We start from the raw sequence: 24,524 nt of genomic DNA on the forward strand, positions 1-24,524 counted from the left end.
TCAGTCTGTCTGGATTCTGATGCATGCATGGCTGGCCCTTGCAATATCAGATCTCTTCTGAATGAAAAGCAGACATTTGTACCATGTCAAGGAAGTCAGAGAACCAAGGCCTCCTTGGCTAGAATGGGAGTCCCAGATTTAGGAGTGCTGCTTCTCTCATCTTGTTTAGTATTCTGGTGAGGAGAGGAAAAGGGAGGGAAGGCATGTAAGAGACCCTTTTGGCCATCTTTGCAACAAGGCGTCTTGTGATTCCACCAGCAAGAGAGTCTAAGAACATGGACACCTTGAATTTCAAATGGGAGGCAAACAGATCTATTGCTGGGACTCCAAATTCCTTTACCAGAAGGTGGAACATCTCTGGGCTCCACTCCATTTTAGATTATCCAACTTCTAACTGCTGAGCCAGTCAGCCAAAACATTTAGTTTTCCCTTTGATGTGAAGGGAGCAAACGGACTGCAGATTCCCCTCTAAGTCACCAGAAGGTGAGCATCTCTTTGAAAGATTGTAGACCTAGTTTCCTTTGCTGATATATGACATGGCTGAGGTGTTGTCTGTCTTGATCAGCAGCAGGGGTGTCCAGATATGGGAGCAAAGCCTTGAGATCATATAGGATTCTCCTGAGCTTTCGCCACTTTATGCTGTGCTTGCTCTCTTGTTTGGACCAGATCCCTTAGACAGCCCTTGACCTTGTGTGAACCCCCATCCCTCCAGGCTTCATCCCTGGTGATAACTGTCCTGACTGGTTCTCCTATTGGAAAACCTGACTTGAATCTGTTTCGACTTGTCCACCATCTGAATGATCCAAGAATCCTTCTGAGGTGAGATACTTTTGCTGAGAGGTAGATAAGGGATAGCTGAGGGAGGGCTAAGAGGAAGCTCCGTAGTGTTCTCATGTAAGCACAGGCACGCTAAGCCCTGGTCTACACTTTGAGTTTAGGTTGAATTTAGCAGCGTTAGATCGATTTAACCCTGCACCCGTCTTATAGAACAAGACGAAGCCATTTTTGTCGACTTAAAGGGCTCTTAAAATTGATTTCTGTACTCCCCCGATGAAGGGATTAGCGCTGAAATCAACATCGCCGGGTCGAATTTGGGGTACGGTGGATGCAATTCGATGGTATTGGCCTCCAGGAGCTATCCCAAAGTGCTCCATTGTGACTGCTCTGGACAGCATTTTCAACTCAGATGCACTAGCCAGGTACACAGCTCCCTTCTGTGCTCTTCTAATCGTCCTGGTGTCTGGCTGCACGTAATCAGTGGCCAGGCGATTTGCCTCAACCTCCCACCCCGCCATAAATGTCTCGCCCTTACTCTCACAGATATTGTGGAGCACACAGCAAGCAGCAATAACAATGGGAATATTGGTTTTGCTGAGGTCTAACTGAGTCAGTAAACTGCGCAAGCGAGCTTTTAAACGTCCAAATGCACATTCTACCACCATTCTGCACTTGCTCAGCCTATAGTTGAACAACTCCTTACTACTGTCCAGGGTGCCTGTGTATGGCTTCAGGAGCCATGGCATTAAGGGGTAGGCTGGGTCCCCAAGGATAACTATAGGCATTTCAACATCCCCAACAGTTATTTTCTGGTCTGGGAAGTAAGTCCCTTCCTGCAGCTGTTCAAACAGACCAGAGTTCCTGAAGATGCAAACATCATGCACCTTTCCCGTCCATCCCAAGTTGATGTCAGTAAACGTCCACTGTGATCCACCAGTGCTTGCAGCACCATTGAAAAGTACCCCTTTTCGTTTATGTACTGGCTGCCAAGGTGGTCTGCTCTGAAGATAGGGATATGCGTTCCGTCTATCACCCCACCACAGTTAGGGAACCCCATTGCAGGAAAGCCATCCACTATGACCTGCACATTTCCCAGAGTCACTACCCTTGATAGCAGCAGCTCAGTGATGGCGCTGGCTACTTGGATCACAGCAGCCCCACAGTAGATTTGCCCACTCCAAATCGATTCCCGACTGACCGGTAGCTGTCTGGCATTGCAAGCTTCCAGAGATCTATCGCCACTCGCTTGTGAACTGTGAGGGCTCCTCTCATCTTGGTATTCTTGTGCTTCAGGGCAGGGGAAAGCAAATCACAAAGTTCCATGAAAGTGCCCTTACGCATGCAAAGGTTTCGCAGCCACTGGGAATCATCCCAAACCTGCAACACTATGCGGTCCCACCAGTCTGTGCTTGTTTCCTGGGCCCAGAATCGGTGTTCCACGGCATGAGCCTGCCCCATTGCCACCAGAATGTCCAAATTGCCAGGGCCCATGCTTTGAGAGAAGTCTGTGTCTATGTCCTCATCACTCTCGTCACTGCGCTGGCGTCGCCTCCTCGCCTGCTTTTGCAGGTTCTGGTTCTGCACATACTGCAGGATAATGCGTGAGATGTTTACAATGCTCATAACCGCCGCAGTAATCTGAGCGTGCTCCATGCTTGCCGTGGTATGGTGCCTGAGCAGAAAAAAGGCGCGAAACGATTGCCTGCCATTGCTTTCACAGAGGGAGGGGCAACTGACAACTTGTACCCAAAACCACCCGTGACAATGTTTTTGCCCCATCAGGCAATCGGAGCTTAACCCAGAATTCCAATGAGCAGTGGAGACTGCGGGAACTGTGGGATAGCTACCCACAGTGCACCGCTCCATAAGTCAATTCTAGCCATGGTAGTGAGGACACACTCCGGCGACTTAATGCACTTAGTGTGGACATACGCAATTGACTGTATAAAATCAATTTCTAAAAGTTGACTTCTATAATATCGACCTAATTTTGTAGTGTAGACGTACTCTAAGAATATCCATGTGGAAAACAACCGATCCCAGCAGAGACAGAAGCATATAAACAGGTACTTCCCTTGAGACATTGACTGGTTTGATAAGATTTCTCAGCTTCTCCTGTCTTTGCTGCAGTAAGGAGCTTTGTAGAAGACAGTGATTTTTCCCACTCAGAGATTGGGAATAGGGTGAAACTGCTAACTGTCTCTTTCACAAAACCATGACTCCATAGCATCCTTATAGATGAACTCTGGATGAGGTGGTTCCCCAGGAAGAGGTAGATAAACACCCCCTCCCAGCTGAGAGTTCATATTAACACTCCCAGCACTTCAATTAAAACTTGAAGTTGCTAAAAGTTGCTAAACCAAAGAGCAAGGACCTACACTGGTAATGTTGTTCTCCAAGAGCAAAGTTCAGGAAGTATCTGTGAGGCTGTAAACTTGGAATATGAAGATAGTAGATTTGAAGGGTGCCTGATATCAAACCGTTCCCTTTGCGGATGGCAGATAGTGTGGATTTTACAGTCTCCATCTTAAAATTGGATTTCTTCATGGGTCTGTTGACATACTTGATGTCGAGAACTGTTCTGTAGACTTCTGAGATACAAAGGAGGGTGAGGTACTATCTTATGGACCAACTTCTGTTGGTGAGAGACAAGCTTTCGAGCTTACACAGAGCTCTTCTTCAGAAGAGCTCGTATCTATCACCAAGAGAAGTTGGTCCAAAAAAAGATATTACCTCACCCACTTTGTAACATCTAATATCCAGAGATGAGCTGCCAAAACTTAACAACTGGTTCCCTCCTCACCCCACGAGGGGGTCGTTGCCCACCCCTTGCCCCATCCAACCCCCTGCGTTCCTTGATGCCCCTCCCAGGACCCTTGCCCCATCCACCCCCTTCACCTGTCCCCTGACTGCCCCCAGAATCAGGCAGGAGGGTCTCGTGGGCCACCATAGTGGGTGCCCACCCTAACCCTAAGAGCCAGAGGGACCTGCTGGGGGACGAGGTGGGGAGTCCCGGAGGTGCTTACCTGGGGCAGCTCCCAGGAAGCATCCGGCAGGCCCCTCTGGCTCCTAGGGGCAGGGGAACGTAGCTAGGAGGGGAGCAGGGGGAGCGGCTGCTCCCCCCACTGATCACATCAAAAGTGGCGCCTTAGGCGCCGACTCCGTGGGTGCTCCGGGGCTGGAGCACCCACCGGCAGCTCCCTGCCCTGCACCCGACCCTAGCTCACCTCCGCTCCACCTCTGCCTCCACCCTGAACGCATCGCCCCACTCTGCTTCTCCGCCCCCACTCCACCCCTCCCGGCTTCCTGCGAATCAGCTGTTCGGCAGGAAGCCTGGGAGGGCTGAGAAGCAGGCGGTGGCTTCACACTCAAGCCGAGGGTGGCGGAGGTGACCTGGGGCGAGGAGTGGTTCCCCTGCGCGCGCCCCCCCGGGGTTACCTGCTGCAGCACGGGTGGCCCTCCTCACGCCCCTCCCCCCTGCCCCAGCTCACCTCTGCCTCCTGGGGCCTGAGTGCGAAGCCGCAGCCTGCTTCCCGTGTGAACAGCTGATTTGCAGGAAGCCTGGAGGAGGGGTGGGGGTGGAGAAGCAGAGAGGGGTGGCGCGTTCAGGGGAGGAGGCGGAGGCGGAGCGGAGGTGAGTTGTGGCCGGGGATGGGGTGGGGCGGGGAGCTGCTGGTGGCTGCTCTGCACCCACCAAATTTTCCCCTTGGGTGCTCCAGACCTGGAGCACCTATGGAGTCGGCACCTAAGGCGCCACTTTTGGCCGGTTAAATTTAGAAGCCCTTTTAGAACTGGTTGTCCCTCGCAGAACAACCGGTTCTAAAAGGGCTTCTAAATTTAACAACGGGTTCTAGTGAACCGGTGGGAACCAGCTCCAGCTCACCACTGCTAATATCTAATAAGGTCTAACATCCTCAGACCAACATGGCTACAAGAACTCTGCATGCTGTGCACTTTTAACTTTTTGTGGGGGAGAGGGGATACTAGGAACAGTTTAGAGTAAGGCTCTGTTTCCTCTGAAGAGGAGGGACAGGTTGTACGGCTCCCATTCATAGGAGATCTAGGATGGCTGTCTGCAGGCCCCACGACTTCTCTTCCTCAGTGAGGAGCCCTTAGGCCGTGTAATTTATTTATAGGTTGAGGGGGACCGTACTGGCAGTACTGTTCACCCATGTTAGCACTGCTGGTGAAAGCATGCGGGGGCATTTAGGGTATCAGATTATGGCTCTTTTTTATTTATTCTTGTTGGCCTGAGGCACCTGGTAGTTTTCATGACTGAAAGAAGGGGCTGAGGTAACGCCTGCCTCCATCTGGCTGCCTGTATAGTGATGAAGCCACTCTTACGGGTAAAAATCTCTCCCATTTAGAAATGACAAGTCCCTGACCACTAGGGAAAAAGGCACATTTACTTTTGGTAATCGTGCCAGGATACGTTTTGCCTGGTGCACACTGAGGAACCTTCTGGCCTTATAAAATGGAGACCGGAGGGAAGTGTGAGGTAGAAAGAAAATGGTGGGGCCAAGAGGTCCCTTACTGCCTTGCAATTTTCCAGTCTGGGCTGCTGTCCCTCTCATCCCTCCCTAGCTAATTGCTGGGGGAAGGAGGTGGAAGCAAGGCATGGCCACCTGTAACAGAAGCTGGGAGCAATAACCAGAACCATTAGGGCCTGGTGACTCACAGAGGCAGCTGGTAATGATAGCTCAATTGTTTGGACATCGTGACCTGCAGTGGCAGCTGAGGGGGACAGCCTGATGCTTTCCCAATCTTTAGGTGCAGCAGAAAAATCCCTGCCCTGCACTCACATATTCACAGGGGGCCTGGGGAGGGATTTATAACTACAGGTCACCTGAGACAACTGCAGACCTCATAAGTGTGGTTTACAATACTCAAAATACTTTTGCTCAGTGTCTGTCCTCTGGCTTGCTGTAGAACGGAGGGAGGGATTGGGCCTGAGCTCCCCTTGCCGGGCTCTCCTGGCTCTGGCTCTGGATCCTTGTCAGTAGCTCCTTGCTGTTGCAGCAGCTGCAGGGAAGTGCCAGGGAGCTGCTCTGTAAGTTAACAGACATGGCTGTGAGCGCAGGCTCCAGTGGCTGGACAGGAAACTTCCCTGGCCCTTTGAAATTGTGCTTCAACCTACACTCCACCCACGTTTTGTGGGAGAGGGAGGAGAGCTGCCGCTTGCTGGTCCTGGCATCACTGCAAGCCTGTACCAGACCCAGGGAATTTTGCTACTGAGGTGCTGTCATTGTTTGCTGGGAGCTCTCCTGCTCGGGAAAGGAAGCTGCAAGAAACTCTGCCCATGCTTGAGGATTTGACGGGGGCCTGGGTCTCCACAGAACAGGCACAAATCTCCATGCAGGCTCTTAATCAGCAAGGGAAGTGCACGAGTCAGAGTGTCTGCTTTCTCTCTCTTTTTAGCCTTCTCTGCCATGCCGCACTTTGGATGGGTGAGCAAAGGAGGAGGAGGAGAAAGGTAATCTTCTCTGCCAATAAAGGCTGACCTGAACAACCTGGAGTTTTTAAGCCTTTTTTCCCACTTCTTCTTCTTCAAGTTTGCTCTGCAGCACGGAGGAACTGATCTGCATGCCTGCAGCTGAATAAGTAGACAAAATCTGACGCTGTATCAGAAGTGGAGCCACACCTACCCATATCTCTGATGGACAGGTCTGGCTTGCCTCGAAGGCTGTATACAGTAGAGTACCTCATGTCATGGATCTGCGGGCCTCATTACAAGTAAGAATGGCTACAGAGGTGGCAAGCTAGATCGAACACACAGCTAGCCTACACAAAAATACACTCGTGTTACCCCTTCTTCCTTCTACAGTCATGTTTGTTTCTTCCACCTGTTGCATCTTATCAGTAACCAAGGCCTAATCTACACAGAGAAGTTGTATTTATTTAATTAAAATAATTTTTTTAACTGATGTAGTTACATTGGTTACAACCCACATATGCACACTCAAACCACTTTAAGAGTGCCTAACATGTTGACATTAAACTGCAGATTAGTTTAAACGAATTCCTAAATTCCTAAAAAAAGTTATGGAAACTTCAATGCTTGAGACATTTACAACTAAACTGGACAAAACACTGAAAAGTATACTTAGGGAACGATCCTGCATTGGCTACTGGGGATTAGATGAGACGGCCAGACTGTTCCTTTCTACTTCTATTTCTAAATGAAGAAATAGAAATCACCTGACACCATAACTCCACAATCAGGATTACACACCACTGTTACGGTTATTCTGATAGAAGCAGTATATATGGTTTCAGCTGCTTTCTGATCAGCCTACTCTCCATCTCAGATTCATTCAGGGAGGGCAAGCACCAGTTTGGCTCAGTGGGTGGGCACTACCCACCAAGTCAGCTGCTTACAGATTCAGGTTCTGCACCACATTCAGTGCCAACCCAGCAATACAGTGGAACCCACTCAATTACCTACCACCAACAGCAAGATTTCCTCATGTCCAGAATTGTGCTCTGCTCTCCGTTCAAGTTCATAGGAATTCAGTGAAGAAAGCTGAGACTTCACTTTCACTTCGTTATAAATGAAGCTTCGCTCTTTGGGCAGAGGGGAGCATATTGCTTTGCTGTTGGAGGGAGCTCTTCTAAAGGATGAGACTTTACAGGAGTCTTTTCTGCTCATTTTTAAGGGCTATCCAGGTGGATGTTAACAAAAAAGTGCCTTTGGATCTTTAAACACCAAGAAGAATACCTCAAAATCCTGGCCAACACAACAACAACCTTTCATTCTGATGTCGCAGGCCAAGTGTTAGCTATTCCTAAGAGAATAGTTGCTATATTTGACTCTCCACTCCTGCTATCCAACTCACTCCAAGATAAAGCTCTGTGCCGTTTTTCAAATAATTTAGCATAATTGAAAAAGTTACAAAAAGAAAAGGAGGACTTGTGGCACCTTAGAGATTAACAAATTTATTTGAGCATAAGCTTTCGTGAGCTACAGCTCACTTCTTCAGATTTTCCAAACACTTACTGTGACTTCTCTAAATTAATCAGGCAGAGGGCAGATTATAAAGAACACACAAATATCCTGATCACTAACACTGAAGGGAAACAATACACAGAGTACAAAACAGGTGTGTGGTCTCAGGGTAAAAGATAATTAAAAAAAAAAAAGAATTTGCCTAAGAGTGGGGGGGTGTGAATATTAACGATGTGTGATTTAAGTAGGGGCTAGAGTAAAAGAGAAATGGGACTCCCTTGCACTTATTGGGCAATCTGGCCTGGTCATTGGTGACTGCAGATCATTTCTATAGCATCATTCAGAAGCTGTGTAACATCCCTGTGACTATGTTAATTAGCTCCCTTGCAAAAGGGCTTCAACCATAGAGCAAGATTACTTACGTGATGTCCCTGCGCTGATAGCAACCCTGAAGGAGGCAGGCAATCAGGTCACTGATAAACTCCACATCATCCCTGTGAAGAGCAGCTTCCAGTTCCTATTGAGAAGGGAAGAGAGAAACAAAGATCAAATTCTTCAAAATACTCCCTTGGCAGACCAAGAGCAGGAAGCCTCAGACGGCCTAACTGATGTGTACTGTACCCGAGGGAATGCCATCCTCTGGAGCAGCCAAGCCGTTCCCCTGCAGCCACCACTACAATCACAACTGAACTTGTCTTTTTATTTTTCTGCAGAAGGGTCATTCTTCCACACCAACTTCCACTATAATCAATCCTCATTACTTTTTCCTTACAAGGACTCACAAGTAAACCTTGAAGAGGTTTTACCACACACCTACTAGCACCAGCCCTTGCCTTCTGTCCAGAAGCAGATATGGAAGATGGGGTGTCCCTGTTCCAGTGAGGCTGAGGCACTGTAATCTAGTAAGTAGCACAAAGCCTCTTCCATCCGAGGATGATGGGAGGCAAGAAGGCAGAAATTGAACAATTTAATTCTGTTGCCTGCATTTCTTCCTTAACCAGGGGAAGTTTTCCTTACTTCAGTGGTGAGCTCTTAAAACACGTGTTCAGGAACACGGCCTGAAAATCCCACTCACCTAGGATGAGCAGCCGATTTCAGATAGGTAAGCAGAGAAAGGAGAAAGCATGGGGGGAGGGACAGAGGCCACAAATGGAGATGCTGCTCCTTTCCCTGAAGGGAATCAGGGAATTTGCTCTCAGAAAACATTTTTTAAAAGAGAAAAGGTGCTGTCACACCACATGATCTGTACCCAAACTCCCTTTCCTTGAAAGAACAGTGGGAAATAGCATGGCTTATTTCAGTACAAAGGAGTTCACTTAGAATGTGTAATACAGGAAGTGACCTATAAAAAGGATAAACTTCTTAAACAGTGATTAATACAAATCTTGTATGCACTGAGATAATGTACTAGTAATTTTCTTTCTGTTGGTAATTCACAGATTCATATTTACTCAACATGGTTAAAATTTTATGCAATACCAAAAATACTTAATTTTAGTTCAAAAAACTTCACAAGATGACACAAAGCAATCTACTTTCCATTAATAACTACTGATAGTACACAGCAAGAGTTAATTGAATAAAATGTAGTATGGATAGATAGCCTAGTCATAAGACTATTCTTTATGGTTTTAGTGTATACAATAGACTGAATACAGATTTATGGCTGAATGTTGCCCAACACATTATTAAATAAATGGCTATATTAATGGCTAGATAATAAAGAATAATCAATAATGAGAAAAACATTTTGAGTGCCGAGAACTCTTTGATTAGACTCCTGCTATTACAACAATAAAATTATTGATAACCGATTAAAATGATTAAATGCTGTTTGTATTATTTTATTGGGAACGTATGATGGAATCTTTCCATTACCACCACTTTTGATTTACACATTACACATTTACAAGGTGTTTTGTAAACAGAGCTCACCATATCCCTTGTGGGGAAGATAAACACATTTTACAAATAGGGAAACTGAGGCACAGCACGGGTAAGTGACTTGCCTATGGCCACACTGCACATTAGTGGCAGAAAGGAATAGAGTCCTAGAAGTTGCTTGTTTCCTACTCTAGCCACTAGACAATACTGATAATGATTAAAAGATATTGTGGCCCATGGTTAGGCCTGCCATCACCTGCATGAGGTAATGTTATCTCTATATTAATAGGAATCATAAGGTACATAAGAATGTGTTTGGTAAATGCTCAACATTCTGGCAGTATCTACCTTCTGCAGGGCTTAAAGGGTTACATCTTCCAATAAAATGTGCTTGGAAAAAAAGGGTAAGCAGTGTGACTAGACATCTGCCCGTTCAGATAACTTACCATGGACAAAGTCCAGCTCATGGAGCATGTAGTGTTAGGACACAGAAAGAAAGGAGATCCATGAGATTACTCCATTTAGGGCATACACCCCCCACAATACCCTTGTTGTCTGCAGGGCACTTACTTTTGTGCATTAAAGCAGTCACTCAGCGTTCTGTCTTTGCCAGGATGTGGGAGGCTTTTCTAACAAGGTATGTACAAATTGTTTCCCCTGAACCTTTTCGATATGCTGTTTGACTAACACTCATCAAACAGTTGACACAATCCACTAAGATAGCCTAGTATCTACTGTGATTGTTTTCAAAGTACAGGGGGTGGAGGTAGAAAACTTCTGACCTTTACACAGTCAGAGTTCACCAGTCACTAGTGAAGATGCAATGTGCATTCTATAAGGCGCTGGCAAAGTGCTGTTGAAGGAGGATGACGTACATGTGAGGAATCAGACCAACCAGGACTGCAGTGGTATAAACCTATTTACCAAAATACAAACCTAGGGCACACTCCTAACATTACCTTTTCAGACATGTCCCCGTCACTTTGCAACCAGTGGAGGAAAAAAGGACAACTGGGCTTTAAAGCAGTTCTAAAGCTGCAACACAAACACTTCACCAGAACTAAAATGGGAGTGGGATTAGGGAAGGCGGAAACTCAGCTGAGTTCTCATCTTCCAGAAGTTCAGCATCTCCGACTCTTGGGATCACTCCCCTCCACCGACACCAAATTTTAGGAAAGAGCAAGAAGAGGGGTTAGTCACAGTCTCGGTGTCAGCCCAATGTTTGACAGACCCAAACAGCTCTTGTGATCTTTTTGGTATCTGTTTAAAAAAGATAATGACTTGTAATCTTTCCCAGAGGGATCTTTCTTTCTACTGCTGCGTGGGTGATGCAATGTGAACAGTCAGGCATGAACAGGGTTTTTAGTTTAATTCCTGCCGAGTGGTCAACTGACTGGTCTGTTTAATTTAATGTCATTTTTTCTCCAGCCAGGCAAGATTTTAACCTAAAAGGTTAATCCTGCAGTTCTTCCACGTGCATAACTGTCACTGAAGTCAAGGGGAGTTGTAGGGATGGACACTTGGCAGGATCACCACGCCCTGAAAGGGACTAAGCAGAGCGCAGTTCTAATGTTTCAGCTTGAGAACAAAGAATTAGCATGATACTCTTAATATGTTTTCATCTACTCAATTAACCCAGATTTTGTATGAAAAGAGAAAGAACATTTTTAAACTTCAGTCCGAACAAGGGGAAATACAGCCAAGATGATCGCTAGTGCACTGTTTAAGCAGGAGATGATAGAACGATAACAGCAGGGAATTACAGCACTTCGAGAAGAAACTCTCACTGGAAAGACAAGGTTCTCACTCACTTTACCCCTCAGTGCTCTGGCCCAGAGCTCAGTCCTGGGATAGGGCAATAAGTGACTCTCCCTCCTCACCACCCTCCCTCAACCCTTTGTTTTTCCCTTTTCTCTTTGAGCACTGAGCTGTGAGCACAGAAATCTGAACCTTGCCAAAATGCTTTGGGGATAGAACAGAAAGGAAACAGAAGAGGCAGCAAATCAGCAGAGGGGGGACCCAGTTACTCCTCCTCCTCCTCTGTAGCTTCAGAGAGCAAGGGACAGGAGAAAAGCAGGATTCTCCCCCTCTCCAGCTGGCGTCACAGCTCATTAGGGAAAAGCCTGTTTAACGTCTTTCCCTCCCCCCAGCCCCATGACTAAATCCCTCTGTGTCATGCAATGGCTGTTGGGAAAAAGCACATTGCACAGAGCAAGGGTAACCACCTCACCAAGGAGAAGCACTGGCCTGAAGCAGGGTTATCCGGGGGAGGCGAGAGGGCAGAAATAGATCCCTCAGCACTAGCTAGGAAATAGCTTGCAGTTCTGCTTTGAGAGATGTTGCTTGTCTGGCAGGCTAATACTCTGCCCTGCTTAGGAGTCACATTACTCCCCACTTTTCCCCTTACTGACAACCCCGGGCAGGTATAATTAACCTTTTCAATGCTCTATTAGAAGCCCTGAAAGTCTGTGTGTGAAGTGAGTACTGTTAAGGAACTTTTATAAACACATTCTGCCCTTGCTGTTGTGTCTTGTTCTCAGTTTCTACCTCATTCCTTCCTTGAAGGGTCTGTAGGGTACACATAGGTGCAGGGGCGTTTCCAATAATTGGAGTGTTACAAGTACAGCTCAAAGGCATCTGTGCCTGCAGAATCCAAAAAAAGCAGCTTTCAGTGTCCAGGTGAGGATAAAGCTGATCAACACGTGCAGGTTACTGCTGGTGAACTCAAAGAACAAAATAATGAAAATTAGTGTGTTGGTATCCCAGCAATGAATATCCTAAAAACTGTTATAAACATCAACTCAGAGACGATATAGAAACCAGCAAAAATGCTTGTGTCCACTTATTTCTGATGAAAGGTCAATTCAAGTTAACGGTGACACTCCAGATCTCTGGCAAGCTGTCACTATGGACCACGGAACACAACATTTGGGTGCTTTTGCTTCGGAAGCCAGGTCCAAAACCAGCAGGCACTAAACGTTTAAGGACACAGAGAGCAGGTGTTCTGAAAGGCAAGCAGACTGGTCTGATGAGGTAATGGGACAGAATTCTAATGCTATGTCTATGCTAGAGAACTGACCTGCCTGTAATTGAACTGGTTGGACAGAATCAGTTTAGCACACAAGGTTAGGTATGTCCATGCTCTCCACTGCAAATCATTTTAATAACCCCATGCTCTTTTGTCTTGTGTCACCACTCTTGCCGTACTAAACTTTCAGTGACAATGCCTTCTGGGTATTGATCCCACAGTTCCACACTTTCATCTACTCTGCATCTATAGTGTAGCTAAAACAGTGTAGTCTGAAATAGTTTTGCCTGAGACAGTTCTTGGACCCGCTGAAAAGCAGCATCTACTCCAAACAGTCCTTGGAACACATAAAAATCCGATGAAACACTTTGCATGTGTGGACATCAGGGGTTTAAAAAGCATTCCTGAGGATTAGTCAAGTTCTTCACAGAGAACATTTCCTCATCTGTGACATAGCTTTAGTGCCTCTGAAAAAGACTGCAAGCTTTTCTCTGAAAAAAATTAATTGGTCAGAAGATAAAGGGCATGCCACATGGAGGGGTAAAGAAAGGAATACAGTTGTCCAGCTTAGGCACAAAGATGGGGAAACCTGGAATTGGTTTTTTATCACACTTCCAATCCACACTATTTATCCAAGGGTTCCCCAAGGCTGACACATCTGCTTTACATCTCAGCCTGACCATTCCCACTTCCCCCTCCCATTATTTAATCAGCTGTTCTCATAGCTGGGGAAAGAAGCAACCACCCTCATCTGGACACTGGGCTTCTGAAAGCAGACAGTACTAGCCTGCAATACATGACAGATATAAGAGTGTGACACCTCCTCCCAGTTTAACTGCCCTGGACCCCTGAACTTGTATTTACCCCTTACCCTCAAATATCACCAGGAAAATCCCAGAGAACACTCATTCAATCCCTTTTGGTAATGGGAGGAATCAACACAGGGAAAATGATCACAGACTATAACAGATTCTTCCACTAACCTGCTCAGGATAGCTTGAGCCACAGGTGAACAGTAACATGCTACTCATATTTGGGGAAGGAATGACACCCACAAAGACCCACTTCCACACTACAGTCAGAAGTAAACTAAGAAGAGACCATTCAAATTATTCAAAAATCCCAGTTAAAGACTGTTGATTGGGAAACATCCAGCTATATCTGGATGAGCCCAAAGCGGCTGCCTGATCTGGTAATCCCAGCATGATGCTGCCCCGCAGGGGAGGGGAATCCTGAGGGGGAGGTTTTGAGCTTGTTGCACAGGCAGCATACTTGGCCCTAGAGAGTGTTTTATGTTGCGGTCAAGTTATACCGTCCACCCAGCACCTAGGAGAGCTAATGGGCTCCAAAACAACAGAGGCCCTCTTTGGCTGTGAAATTGCAGCGAATGGAAGAGAGAGGAGAAAAAATGGGATCCCTAAGGTTACCCCACTCCAGGAACCCAGATGGCAGCACACTGGATGTTTTGGTAAAAGGTAGAAGTCATGGAAAGAAATCTGGAACGTTCCAGATCCTGATGGAGTTTCCAGATCAGATTAATTTACATGTCATGGACAGTAGATGTCCATTTCCCAAATATTTGCCAGGAGATTCCACTCCCACTGCCTCAGCCACACAAACGTTACTCTCTGGCTCCTGTGCCTTCATTTCACTGATAGGTGGCTTGGCAACACCATTCAGATTTGTATTTGTGCAGCAGTCCTCCTGCCCGCCACAGCTGTGGCTAAGCACCCCTTCCCAAACTGCCCAGTGTCCTTGCTTCCCTGCAGTCCTGTAGGCAGTTGCACCACAAGAGCCCGTCTATTACCCATTTTCAATAAGATGCTCAAGTGTTTTATGGCTTCCTGAGCTAAAAGCGCCAGTGGCCCCCCCCTCAGTGCCCCCCCCTCGCCATTCTGTATTTGAACTGCCTCCACAGCAAAGACAAAAGACAATGCCAGAGTTAAGTGTCAAACCTCCCCCCCACCCCCCACCCCTTGCTGCCCTGACTCCTGGCAACAGGAACCTAATCGACAGCTCTCCTCAAGGAAACAGCTTCTTGGCACCTCATCCACCGGGACTATTAACTCTGAAGCAGCCAGCATTCTACAGCCGTCTCACAGGGAAAGAGGAAGAGGCTTAACAACAAGCAACAGTTCAGTGGCCCCAGTAGATAATATTTTGGGCTTACTGGCTCTTGTACGCAGAGACGAAGGGTATAGGAAGGGTGGGAGCAAATTCTGCATGGGAAATAGCAATTCCTGATGCAAAGGGAAGGTGGCAGGAGGACAAAAACCTTCCTCCATCTTTTTTGCTCTTCAAATCTGTTTCTAATGCTAGTGTGTTTTGAGACTTCTGAGTTTCTCCCCCTTCCACTTTTTATAAGTACACTTTGGAGTCTATGTGGAGTCCATTATAACAGGGGGCATAGTGTTACAATAGGGTTGAGTAGAGGTGTGAGATGACAGCTTAATACAAAAGAGATGGTTATAAACAAAAAAACAGAGAGAGATTGTGGCATGACTCCACAATGGCCAGAAAAACTTGACAGCCACTTCAACTGCCAATGGCAAAAACAAATCTCACCCGCTGCCCATGAATCAGAGGCATGATGGGAAAACCTTCGTCTTCCTCTTCCCCACCAGCCCCGCTCCTGCCTCTAAAACAGATTCCGTGAACTGATTTTGAATACGGTTAAGTTAAACTTAACTAGATTTGAAAAAACTGAATACAACTTCAACAGTTGATGGACTTGAAGCGTGTTTTGATTTAGGGGAGAATATTTAGGGGAGAATATTTTTATGCAGGCTGGAATATTTAAACATGATTTGGCATGGTACCTCCTAAAACTCTCCTTTGCTGTGACCCCTAAGAAAACCTCACCCATGGCGAGGATGCTGGTGTATTGAGAGCGCTGCCTATCATGCTAGCCAATAGTGTCTCATTGTTTCCTTGTACTTCCTGTCTGCCTGCACTGTTGTCTCTTGTCTTACACTGTAAGCTCTTTGGGGCTTTTGTTCTGTTTGTACAGCACCTAGCACAATGACATCCTGGTCCTTGGTTTCAGCTTCTAGGCACTACAGTAATACAAATAACAGCAGGCCCCAATGTCTATCTTAACAGTGCTTAAAATGTTCAACCTACGTGCCCACAATGCCCCAAAGCTGCGTATCAATAATGACAATAATGTACTCCTTCCTCTGGGCTTCCATCGTGTCTTGTCTGCTCTGTAAGCCATTTGGGGCAAGGTCTAGCTGTGTTTTGTATTTTATGCTTTGCACTGTGCAGTCTCAATCCTTAAAATAATAGGCTTAAAATTTGTGTTGATAACAGTTTCTTACCAGGGCTGCAGAACATTTGGAGCAGTGCAGTAACAAGCTAGTGGTTCCTATTCAGTAATCAAATATTAGCACTATGCACTCCGATAGCATCTTTCTCCAAAATTCTTAAAGCTTTAACAAACATTTAATGAAGCTTCACAACACCTTTGTGAGGGAAGGCAGTAATATCCCCCATTTTACAGGTAGGGAAACTGCCACAGAACAACTGACTTTAGCAAGGGCACACTTTATTCAGTGACATGGCTGATAAGATAACTCAGGAGTCTAGACTCCAGGTTCCTGTTCTAGCCAATGCATCACCTCTGTTTTTCAGCAATGTTATTAGCAGACAAATCACCTGGAGATCACGCTGTTTTCTCTCGCTAACAGATAGCTCCTCCCTTTCAAAATCCCCTCTCCTCCAGAGCAGATCATCTACCCCATTTATCCATATGTCAGTTATGCTGGTTGAAGAATAAGGATCAGGTTCTAAAATGGAACAGCACTGATCATGCTTCAAATAGGAGGGGGACAAAATGTGCAGGCTCCACCCACAAATTTGTCTTCTGTAGTTGAAAATACAGCACTTCAGTAGAAGAGAAGACAATAACCACGCGAATATCTGGAACAGCCTTATTTTGTACCTCATAGGCAAGGTACAATTTGTTGCCTAGAATGAATCTCTCCCATTAGTACCACCTGTATATCATCTGCATTCACACCATTTGACAGCAGCACCAACAGATAGCTTAAGCTCCACTTTTTTAATGGGATGACAGATGACTTTATAACTAGGTTGGTCTCTCTAGGGGAGAGGGATGGAGGTCAGCAGGAGGCTAAGTAGATGCTAGACTTTTCTGCAGTTAACACACTGCTGCATAAACCATGGAAAGTTTTTAAGCTCCAAAAACTTGAGACACACCCATCCACAAACCACTAGCTGTATTTCACTTGGTGAAGGCGGGAGCCCATCCACACATACTGCAATTTAGTGTCCCCCTTCACTGGCCATGTGGTTACAAACAGCTCAAAGCTCGTAGCAACTATGTTTTACATAGCGCTGTAAGATGACTGCAATCACATACTTTATTAGGGAATAGCATCAGCACTGCTATCTGCTGTCTATACACCAGTGCTCGATATTATTCCCAGAGGCATCATCGGTTTAGATCCAGTGACTACAGTGCAGTGTGATAAATACAGAACAGCTGATCCTGTGATGTCGCCATCTTCTACAGTAAGAGGCTTCCTGAGTATCTGCTGAGAGTTCTGTTAAGCTTTTAAACCCATTGGCAACGTGGTGAACAGGCTGTAGCTCCAAAGCCAAAAGGCTTGAGGTAATAATCTGATTTCAAAACTCCTCCTCTCCAGCCAGAGGATGAGATCAGGATATGGATGTTCTCCATTTTAGGTCTGGCTGTAGTGCTCATCTGCCCAGCATGTGGATAGGGGACAGAGAAAGAATGGACACCAATACCTGAAGTGGTCTACTTGGCTAAAATTTCTGTAAAGGTTTCAAGTCTTAGTTGAAATAGTATTAACTTTCTACAGGGATTTGCACGGTTCATTGCATATTTAGACTAAACAACATGTCTATTCATGCCAACTTTCACTTTTCTAGTTTCCTCGTTGTAAAGTGTCAACTAAAGTTTGTGGTTTGCCATCATTCCTGTCAGAGACATGATACAACAGCAGCCATATAAGCCAAGCAGTGGTTTGGAACACTAGCACCATGAAAGTCCTGCATAAAGGGAAGAGCACCTCCACCACTCACCCACATCCTACACTATCACACACAGGGATATTACCACTTGAGGAGGACCCATCTTCTTGTGTGCTGGGACAAAAAATATTTAGAGAACACCTTCCTTAGAATTAAGAAGGTTCCATTAGCCCAATTTCAAGGATTGTGGTTCTATTGCCCATCTTCAGCCACAGCAATAGTCCAACTTTTCTATTTGAGGAAAAGGTTCCCACACCACACTGCACTCCCCCAGAGAGAAAGCAGGATGCAATGCTAAAGGAAAACACCACCAAGATATAAAAGGGTTTAAAGCCCTGCATTTCCCTTTAATTTCATCTTTCCAGCCAGCCATTCTAATTCCCCTTCAGCTGCTATCCCCTGCTACTTCCAGTGCAGTCAGATCTAAATACCTACCACAAATAAACCATAGCCAGTGATTCAACAGGGAGATTGGTCTTCTCATAGTGCTAGCAACATCAAAAATAAGGATAATACTTACTCTGAGTAAAAGCACGGAGAAGCCACAGATCTCTGTTTGAAGCTGAACAGATTGGAACTATGGTGTTTATAAAGCTTGCTGTCAGTATGCACCGGGCCCCATCTATTCCATGATTGCATAGCATTTCCTCTTGCCACAAAATTGTACTCCGAAATCCAAACTTCCATTTCAAAAATATCTTTTGGTTTTAGCAAAGAAAACTTTGAAAAGGTGAAATGAGCATAAACCGATGCCATATTGTTATCCTGCGTATGTAGGCAGCCTGAAACAATCACTCTGAGAAGTGTGAACTGCCTCTCTCAGTGGGGTTAGTTTGAAGCTTAAAGACGACATTGGAAGACAAACGTAAACTAGCAAAAAGAAAAGGAGTACTAGTGGCAGCTTAGAGACTAACCAATTTATTTGAGCATAAGCTTTCGCGAAAGCTTATGCTCAAATAAATTGGTTAGTCTCTAAGGTGCCACTAGTACTCCTTTTCTTTTTGCGAATACAGACTAACATGGCTGCTACTCTGAAATCTGTCATATTGTAAACTAGCTCACTGCTGATCATTTAGCAGAAACCTCCAGCTAATGTGCGTCTTTCACAGTCCCAAACTGCTTTCCATCTGTTCGAGGTGGCAAAAATCACAACCCTACTCCCTGTTTAGCTGCCAGAAGCAGCAGCTTTGCCCCCAGACAACTTCCACAATGGAGTTGTATGTTAATACAAAAACTGTGGTCTTTAATAGACGGTGGGGGAAATGTATCACATCAATACAGTAGTGTCTGTGTATTTTGATGTCAAATTAAATTTTCATCCGATGAAGTGAGCTGTAGCTGTAGCTCACGAAAGCTCATGCTCAAATAAATTGGTTAGTCTCTAAGGTGCCACAAGTCCTCCTTTTCTTTTTGCGAATACAGACTAACACGGCTGCTACTCTGAAACCTGTCTTAATGCAAATGTATCTCAGTTATTTTTGATGGTGCCTATCCCTGTAGAATCCAAGCCATTAAAATAAATCTAAGGAGAAGTTAACTTTTCAAATACTCATAGCACAGTCTTCAACTCCATGTCAAAATGTCTTCAGATCCACACAAAGGCCCCCCCATGCTTTTAAAGCCTGGTAGAAACTGAATGTATCTGTCCCTCAGTGATTGCATGCTAACATTCTCAGGCTGGCCTCTCAATCCCAGTTGGAATTCCACACTTCCTCAGCTCTCCTGCTGAACACACAGTTCTGCCCTGCTCCACTGAGCCGTCATCTTCCACAGGATGCTAGTAAAAAAAACCAAATAGGACCCAACGTGTTGCTTAGTGACCAAGACGGCTGCTCTCACCACTCAGAGCAGCTGAGAAAAGAACCAGGAACCTCGGCAGGAATTCACATTCCACTAATCACAGCTGGGGAGAAGAGTCTGATTAGAAGACAAAATCTGGGGGGCAGGTTTTAAACTGTTAAATTAAGACAAGAACCCAATTTTAGGCCTAAGGTCCTGGAATGCTTTGTGACTCACTGTGAGTAACTGGTTTCAGAGGAACAGCCGTGTTAGTCTGTATTCGCAAAAAGAAAAGGAGTACTTGTGGCACCTTAGAGACTAACCAATTTATTTGAGCATGAGCTTTCGTGAGCTACAGCATTACTACAATTACATCACTGCAAACAACTCAGAGTAACACCTCTTGGCCAGACATGACAATGAACTAGCCAGAGCTACTTCCAGAGCTGGGGCAGATAGTGAACACCAGAGTAAACTAAGGAGAGTGAAATGGAGCTCCTCTTACAAGTCTTTAGGAATCAGACAATACACAGTTGATCCTAGGCCTGTCATGCTGTTCTACATAACGATGGTAAAGTGTTTACCAGCTCCATCTTTCTTTTATCTTTCTAGTGCATAGACTGGATATTTTTCTCAGATATATTCTGTATAAAAGCCATTTTGTGTATTGGCTAAACTGACTAAAAAATTTACATACAACTTGTCCTCAGTTATCTGCAAATTGCTGACTGGAAACCTTCCCTCAGCAGTACACAGTTCTCTCCATTTCTCAGAAATGACAGACTAAGGAGACTCCTAGCAGAGGAAATACTAAACTGGTGGCAACAGACCCTGGAGGTGGAACACAGCAAGGACTGACTGTGACTTGCATCAAGGCCAGGGTCTTTGAAACGGCTTAATTTTGTCAGAACAGAAATTCGATTCCTCACTAGGTACAGCACCAGAGTTAATAACAGGTTTATTAAACCTTTTTTGCATATACAACTTTTTGAAAAGGATGATCTTGTGGTTAAAGCACAGATCTGGGGACAAGAAAACTCAATTTCTAGTCCCCATTTTGTTACAGACTGCTTGTGTGTTACACTGGGCAAGTCAATTCAACATTATGCTTTGGTTTCCCACATCTATAAAACAGAGATAGTGCCTAAATCTCCTATCACTATCTCCTATCTTTAATACAACAAGAATCTAACTGGATAGTTTACAGACCTCTCAGTGATAGAGAGACTGTATAGATCTTGTCTAAGGAGGCTTTTCTCTTAAAAACTCTTGTAAGGGTTCATCTCAACTGATACTAGCAACAATGGGTGTTGCCAGGATACTCAGGTCACAAGCATTTGCATCATGTTGTCTAACCCTACTCCAAGCAGTTCTAGATGACAAAGTGGTAAATACGCTTGTGTCCGGTGTACACTAACACTTCCACTGTTGCTACCACAAACGGGGCTGAATCACAAATAGTGAACTAGAAGGGAGATTTTAAGGAAAATGTCTATTTAGACAAGGCTATAATGGCTAGATCTCCCTTGCATGGTGCCCTCTCCCTACAAGTCTATAATCACCATACAAGTAGAATGTCGATGCCCTAAAGGGTCCCTGATTTTCAGGGGTTAAAATAGAGAGAGATAACAAAATAACAAACACTAAGGCAAAACATAACATTCAGGGTGTGGAACGGCTGCCATAGCTTTGCTTCACAAAATAAGTATGTTTTCAGAAGTTCTGTCCTGGAAACCAATATTGGCTCCAGCATAAGGATTTTTCACAGAATGCAAACACCATGTTCACAACTACCATTTATATTTGTTAGATGTGACTAATGGAACCACTAAGATGTGCTCACAACAGACATGAGGAACTGATATCATCAGTTATCTTTGTCTTCTCTTCCCCCTTTATTACTGCACATATTCCATCCTCTTTAAAATTAGATTGTAAATTCTATGGGGAAGGGACTGGATCTTGTGTGTTCTGTAACGTGCCCAACACACTTTTGGGAATGGTACAAATAATGAAAAAAACCAACATAGCTCTATGAGAAGAAGGCCCGCATCTCTGTTCAGAATTCTTCAGACAGCCTCGTGTTTTCATACTACTTATAGCCATGCTGTTGCCATTACCAGCCCTCCATACTGTGATATATATTGAGCCTGTACCAAAAGGTATCCCACAAAACCTCCCAAGGATCCAATACTGCCCACTTCCAAAGATGGGATTCACCAACAGTTTGATTATGGCATTCTTATGATCCTACTTGTTCAACTCACCTATGGAGTAAAGGTGCCTGAATATCACCTTTGTTGGTAGACACGATAGTATTTCTTGCAAACCAAGCATAAGATTTTTTTTAGCCACACTGCATACCCAAAAACTGTTTTCAACTCATTCTCTCCTAGCACACAGCAGATCCCAGAGGTCATTTCAGCTGAGTAACCTCTGAACCACATCCACCCCAATCAAAAGAGCCTCCACTCAAGAGATTGTCAGCTCTGCCCATTCTAGGGTTACTCGCACAGAAGGAAGTTATCAAACCACAACAACCAAGCTTCATTTCCCCCTCAAATAAACCCCAGCACAGAGTAAATTCTCAGCTGAACGGCAGCAGAATTCCACCATGGTCAGGCCTGGGTCATTGACTTTCTGCACTTTCCAGAAACATAAGTTCCTTATGCAGGGCCAGAGCTCAAGGGACCTTGTTTAACATTGTATTAAAAGCATTTCAAAAGTGCAGCCACATTGATTTCTAGCCAAGCTGCAGAGCTGGGGCCTGGAATCAAAGCCAGCTTGTCCCACTTGCCTCTCGAACTGAAAGGGGCATGTTTCCAATGTGCCAGTCTGATTTCCAGGTGAAAGGGAGCATATAAGGAGATAAAAGGCACAAAAAGGGAGACCAGTTCTTTGTTCTAGCAGCATTTCTGAAAGAGCTGGAATACAGCCTAGTCCACTGCATTCATCCTTTAGAACAAGTATCTAACTTTTCTGGCACAAGATGCTTATCTGCACAAATGCGAATACTCACCATTGGCTATATACAATGTCAAATGGCTAAGCGTTTTAAAGGACAAGCTCACATAATGGCAAAAAGCAGGAGTCCCAAATATTGGGAGGGGACAGAATAAGCCACTGGATTCAGGGTAATTTAGCATGATCTTATTCCCAGACTAAAAACTACTTTACAATGGAGTTAAAGTTGAGAGTATGTATCAGTAAAGTCAGTGTAAAAAAACCCCAACCATTACTGGGAGGTTGTAATTATCCCAAAACCAAGCGTTATATTATAATATTAAGCCAGGAAATTGAGAGTTAAGGTTAAATTTTAAATAAATCCAAACATGGTAAGCTGTGGAAATGCAAGTCCAAACATCTCAACTCTGCCCTGTAGTGAGGTCATGCAATAACTATATGATTATGATTAAGGAACATTTTAGTGTCTGTAATCCCTGAGTAAATTAAACTGATTTTTAAAGACAATTTTTTATTCCCATATTCCCCGCCCCATGGTATAATTGGTAAATGACTGGTTTTGCTACCTCTCATTTCAAACATATTGGCCCCACCTAAGAGCATCATGAGCTAGCCCTATAGCCTATATAACCATAACCATTAGATACAACCATAACCATTAGATATAACAATCTTTAATAAATCTGACTTAATTCAACCTAACTTCTCCAACTATAGTCTATGCACAAGAGTTCAGAGTTTTAAGTTTATGGGGAATTTTAAGTGTTTGAGTTATTCTATTATTAAGGTCATCTGGACAAAGAAGAAACTGGCAGATATTACATTTCTGAAACGTTGGGTTTTTTTATTCCTTTTTAATTAGATAAAATTTAATTCATCACTTTGTTAACGGATTTACTTAATAAATTCTTAGAAAATTAATTCTTTACTCAAGAAGCCTGGGGAGGTTACACTATATTTTCCATACATCACAAAGACGCTGAATACCTGCTTTATGTGCACAATGGAACTCAACTTTAACTATGGAGCCACAATAAGCACCTCCATAGTAAGTGTGGCTAAAACAATGGCCATCTCCAAACTGCAGATTACACTATAACTAGACCTGTTGGTTCCAAAGGAGCAGCGGAGGAAGTGCATTAAACTCATCTCCCCACATTTACAGGCTGCTATGCAACACTATGAATCCATGCTTGAGCTGGGACTAGGCAAAGTTCATGTCAAGATTTTTTATTTATTTATTTTTCTAATGGGTGTATAAAATTAGGCTCCAATGTTTGTATTGAGGCACGTAAATGATTTTTCAAAAATTTGGAGCCCCAGCAGCTTCCTCTTATTTCAATAGAAGCTACTGGGTACTCCACATACTCCTTAATGTAGACAGGGCCTAAATAAGATGATGCATGTGGCAGGAGAAAAGACAAGTGGGTATAACAAAGTAATGTGCATTTGTAGTTTTTAGGTTTGACAAGTCTTGTATAGTTCCAGGATTTTTTTTTCCTTTCAAGTATGTTTCCTACCTTCTTCTTCTTCTTTTTTTTTTTGGTACAGTAGGTAAGAGAAAAGGGAAGGAAGATTAGTGGTGAAAGGCTTGTTGGAAGGAGTCTTTAGCAGGAATTTGGAGAGTGAGTGGCTAAGAACTTCAGAGGAGGGAGGCTGTTCCAGGTGTAGGGGCAGAATGAATAAAGGAGCAGATGTGTGTGGGGAAAAAAGGAGATTCCCGTGAAAGGAGAGTAGCTGGCAGAGTACAGAGCACAAACATGGGCATAGGAGAAAAGGCCAGCTGACATGCAGCCCGAGTAGCACTGTGCAGAACTTTGAAAGTAAGAACGAACAGCTTAAACTTGATACAGAATCAGACAAGTTAGTGGAGAGATTCAAGCAGATTTAAAGGGCAGATACAGAAAATGCTGGCTGCTGAGTGCTGAATGATTTGGAGAGACAAGAGATGAGAGCCCTGGGAAGAAATTAAAGTAATATGGAACAGAGATAATGATGGTATGGATGAGAATTTTGGCAGAAGATATATATAAGGAAGGGGATTTCAGATGTAGAGTGAGCAAAGATGTGATTTTATGGGAGCCTTGATGTGACAAGGGGGGGAGGGGAAGGGATGAGGGAAGG

General features: G+C 44.6%; 1 protein-coding gene across 1 annotated transcript in view; it reads right to left on the reverse strand.

Annotated features, from left to right (window-relative positions):
* Positions 1 to 24,524, reverse strand: part of CECR2 (CECR2 histone acetyl-lysine reader) — a 141,547-nt gene that overhangs the window by 69,836 nt on the left and 47,187 nt on the right. Inside the window, exon 2 of the mRNA XM_048828145.2 lies at positions 8,146 to 8,240. Coding sequence (XP_048684102.2) covers positions 8,146 to 8,240 — 95 coding nt within the window. The remainder of the gene's footprint in view (positions 1 to 8,145; positions 8,241 to 24,524) is intronic.

This window comes from Caretta caretta, chromosome 1, assembly GCF_965140235.1.
Source record: "Caretta caretta isolate rCarCar2 chromosome 1, rCarCar1.hap1, whole genome shotgun sequence".
NCBI classification, from domain to species: Eukaryota; Metazoa; Chordata; order Testudines; family Cheloniidae; genus Caretta; species Caretta caretta.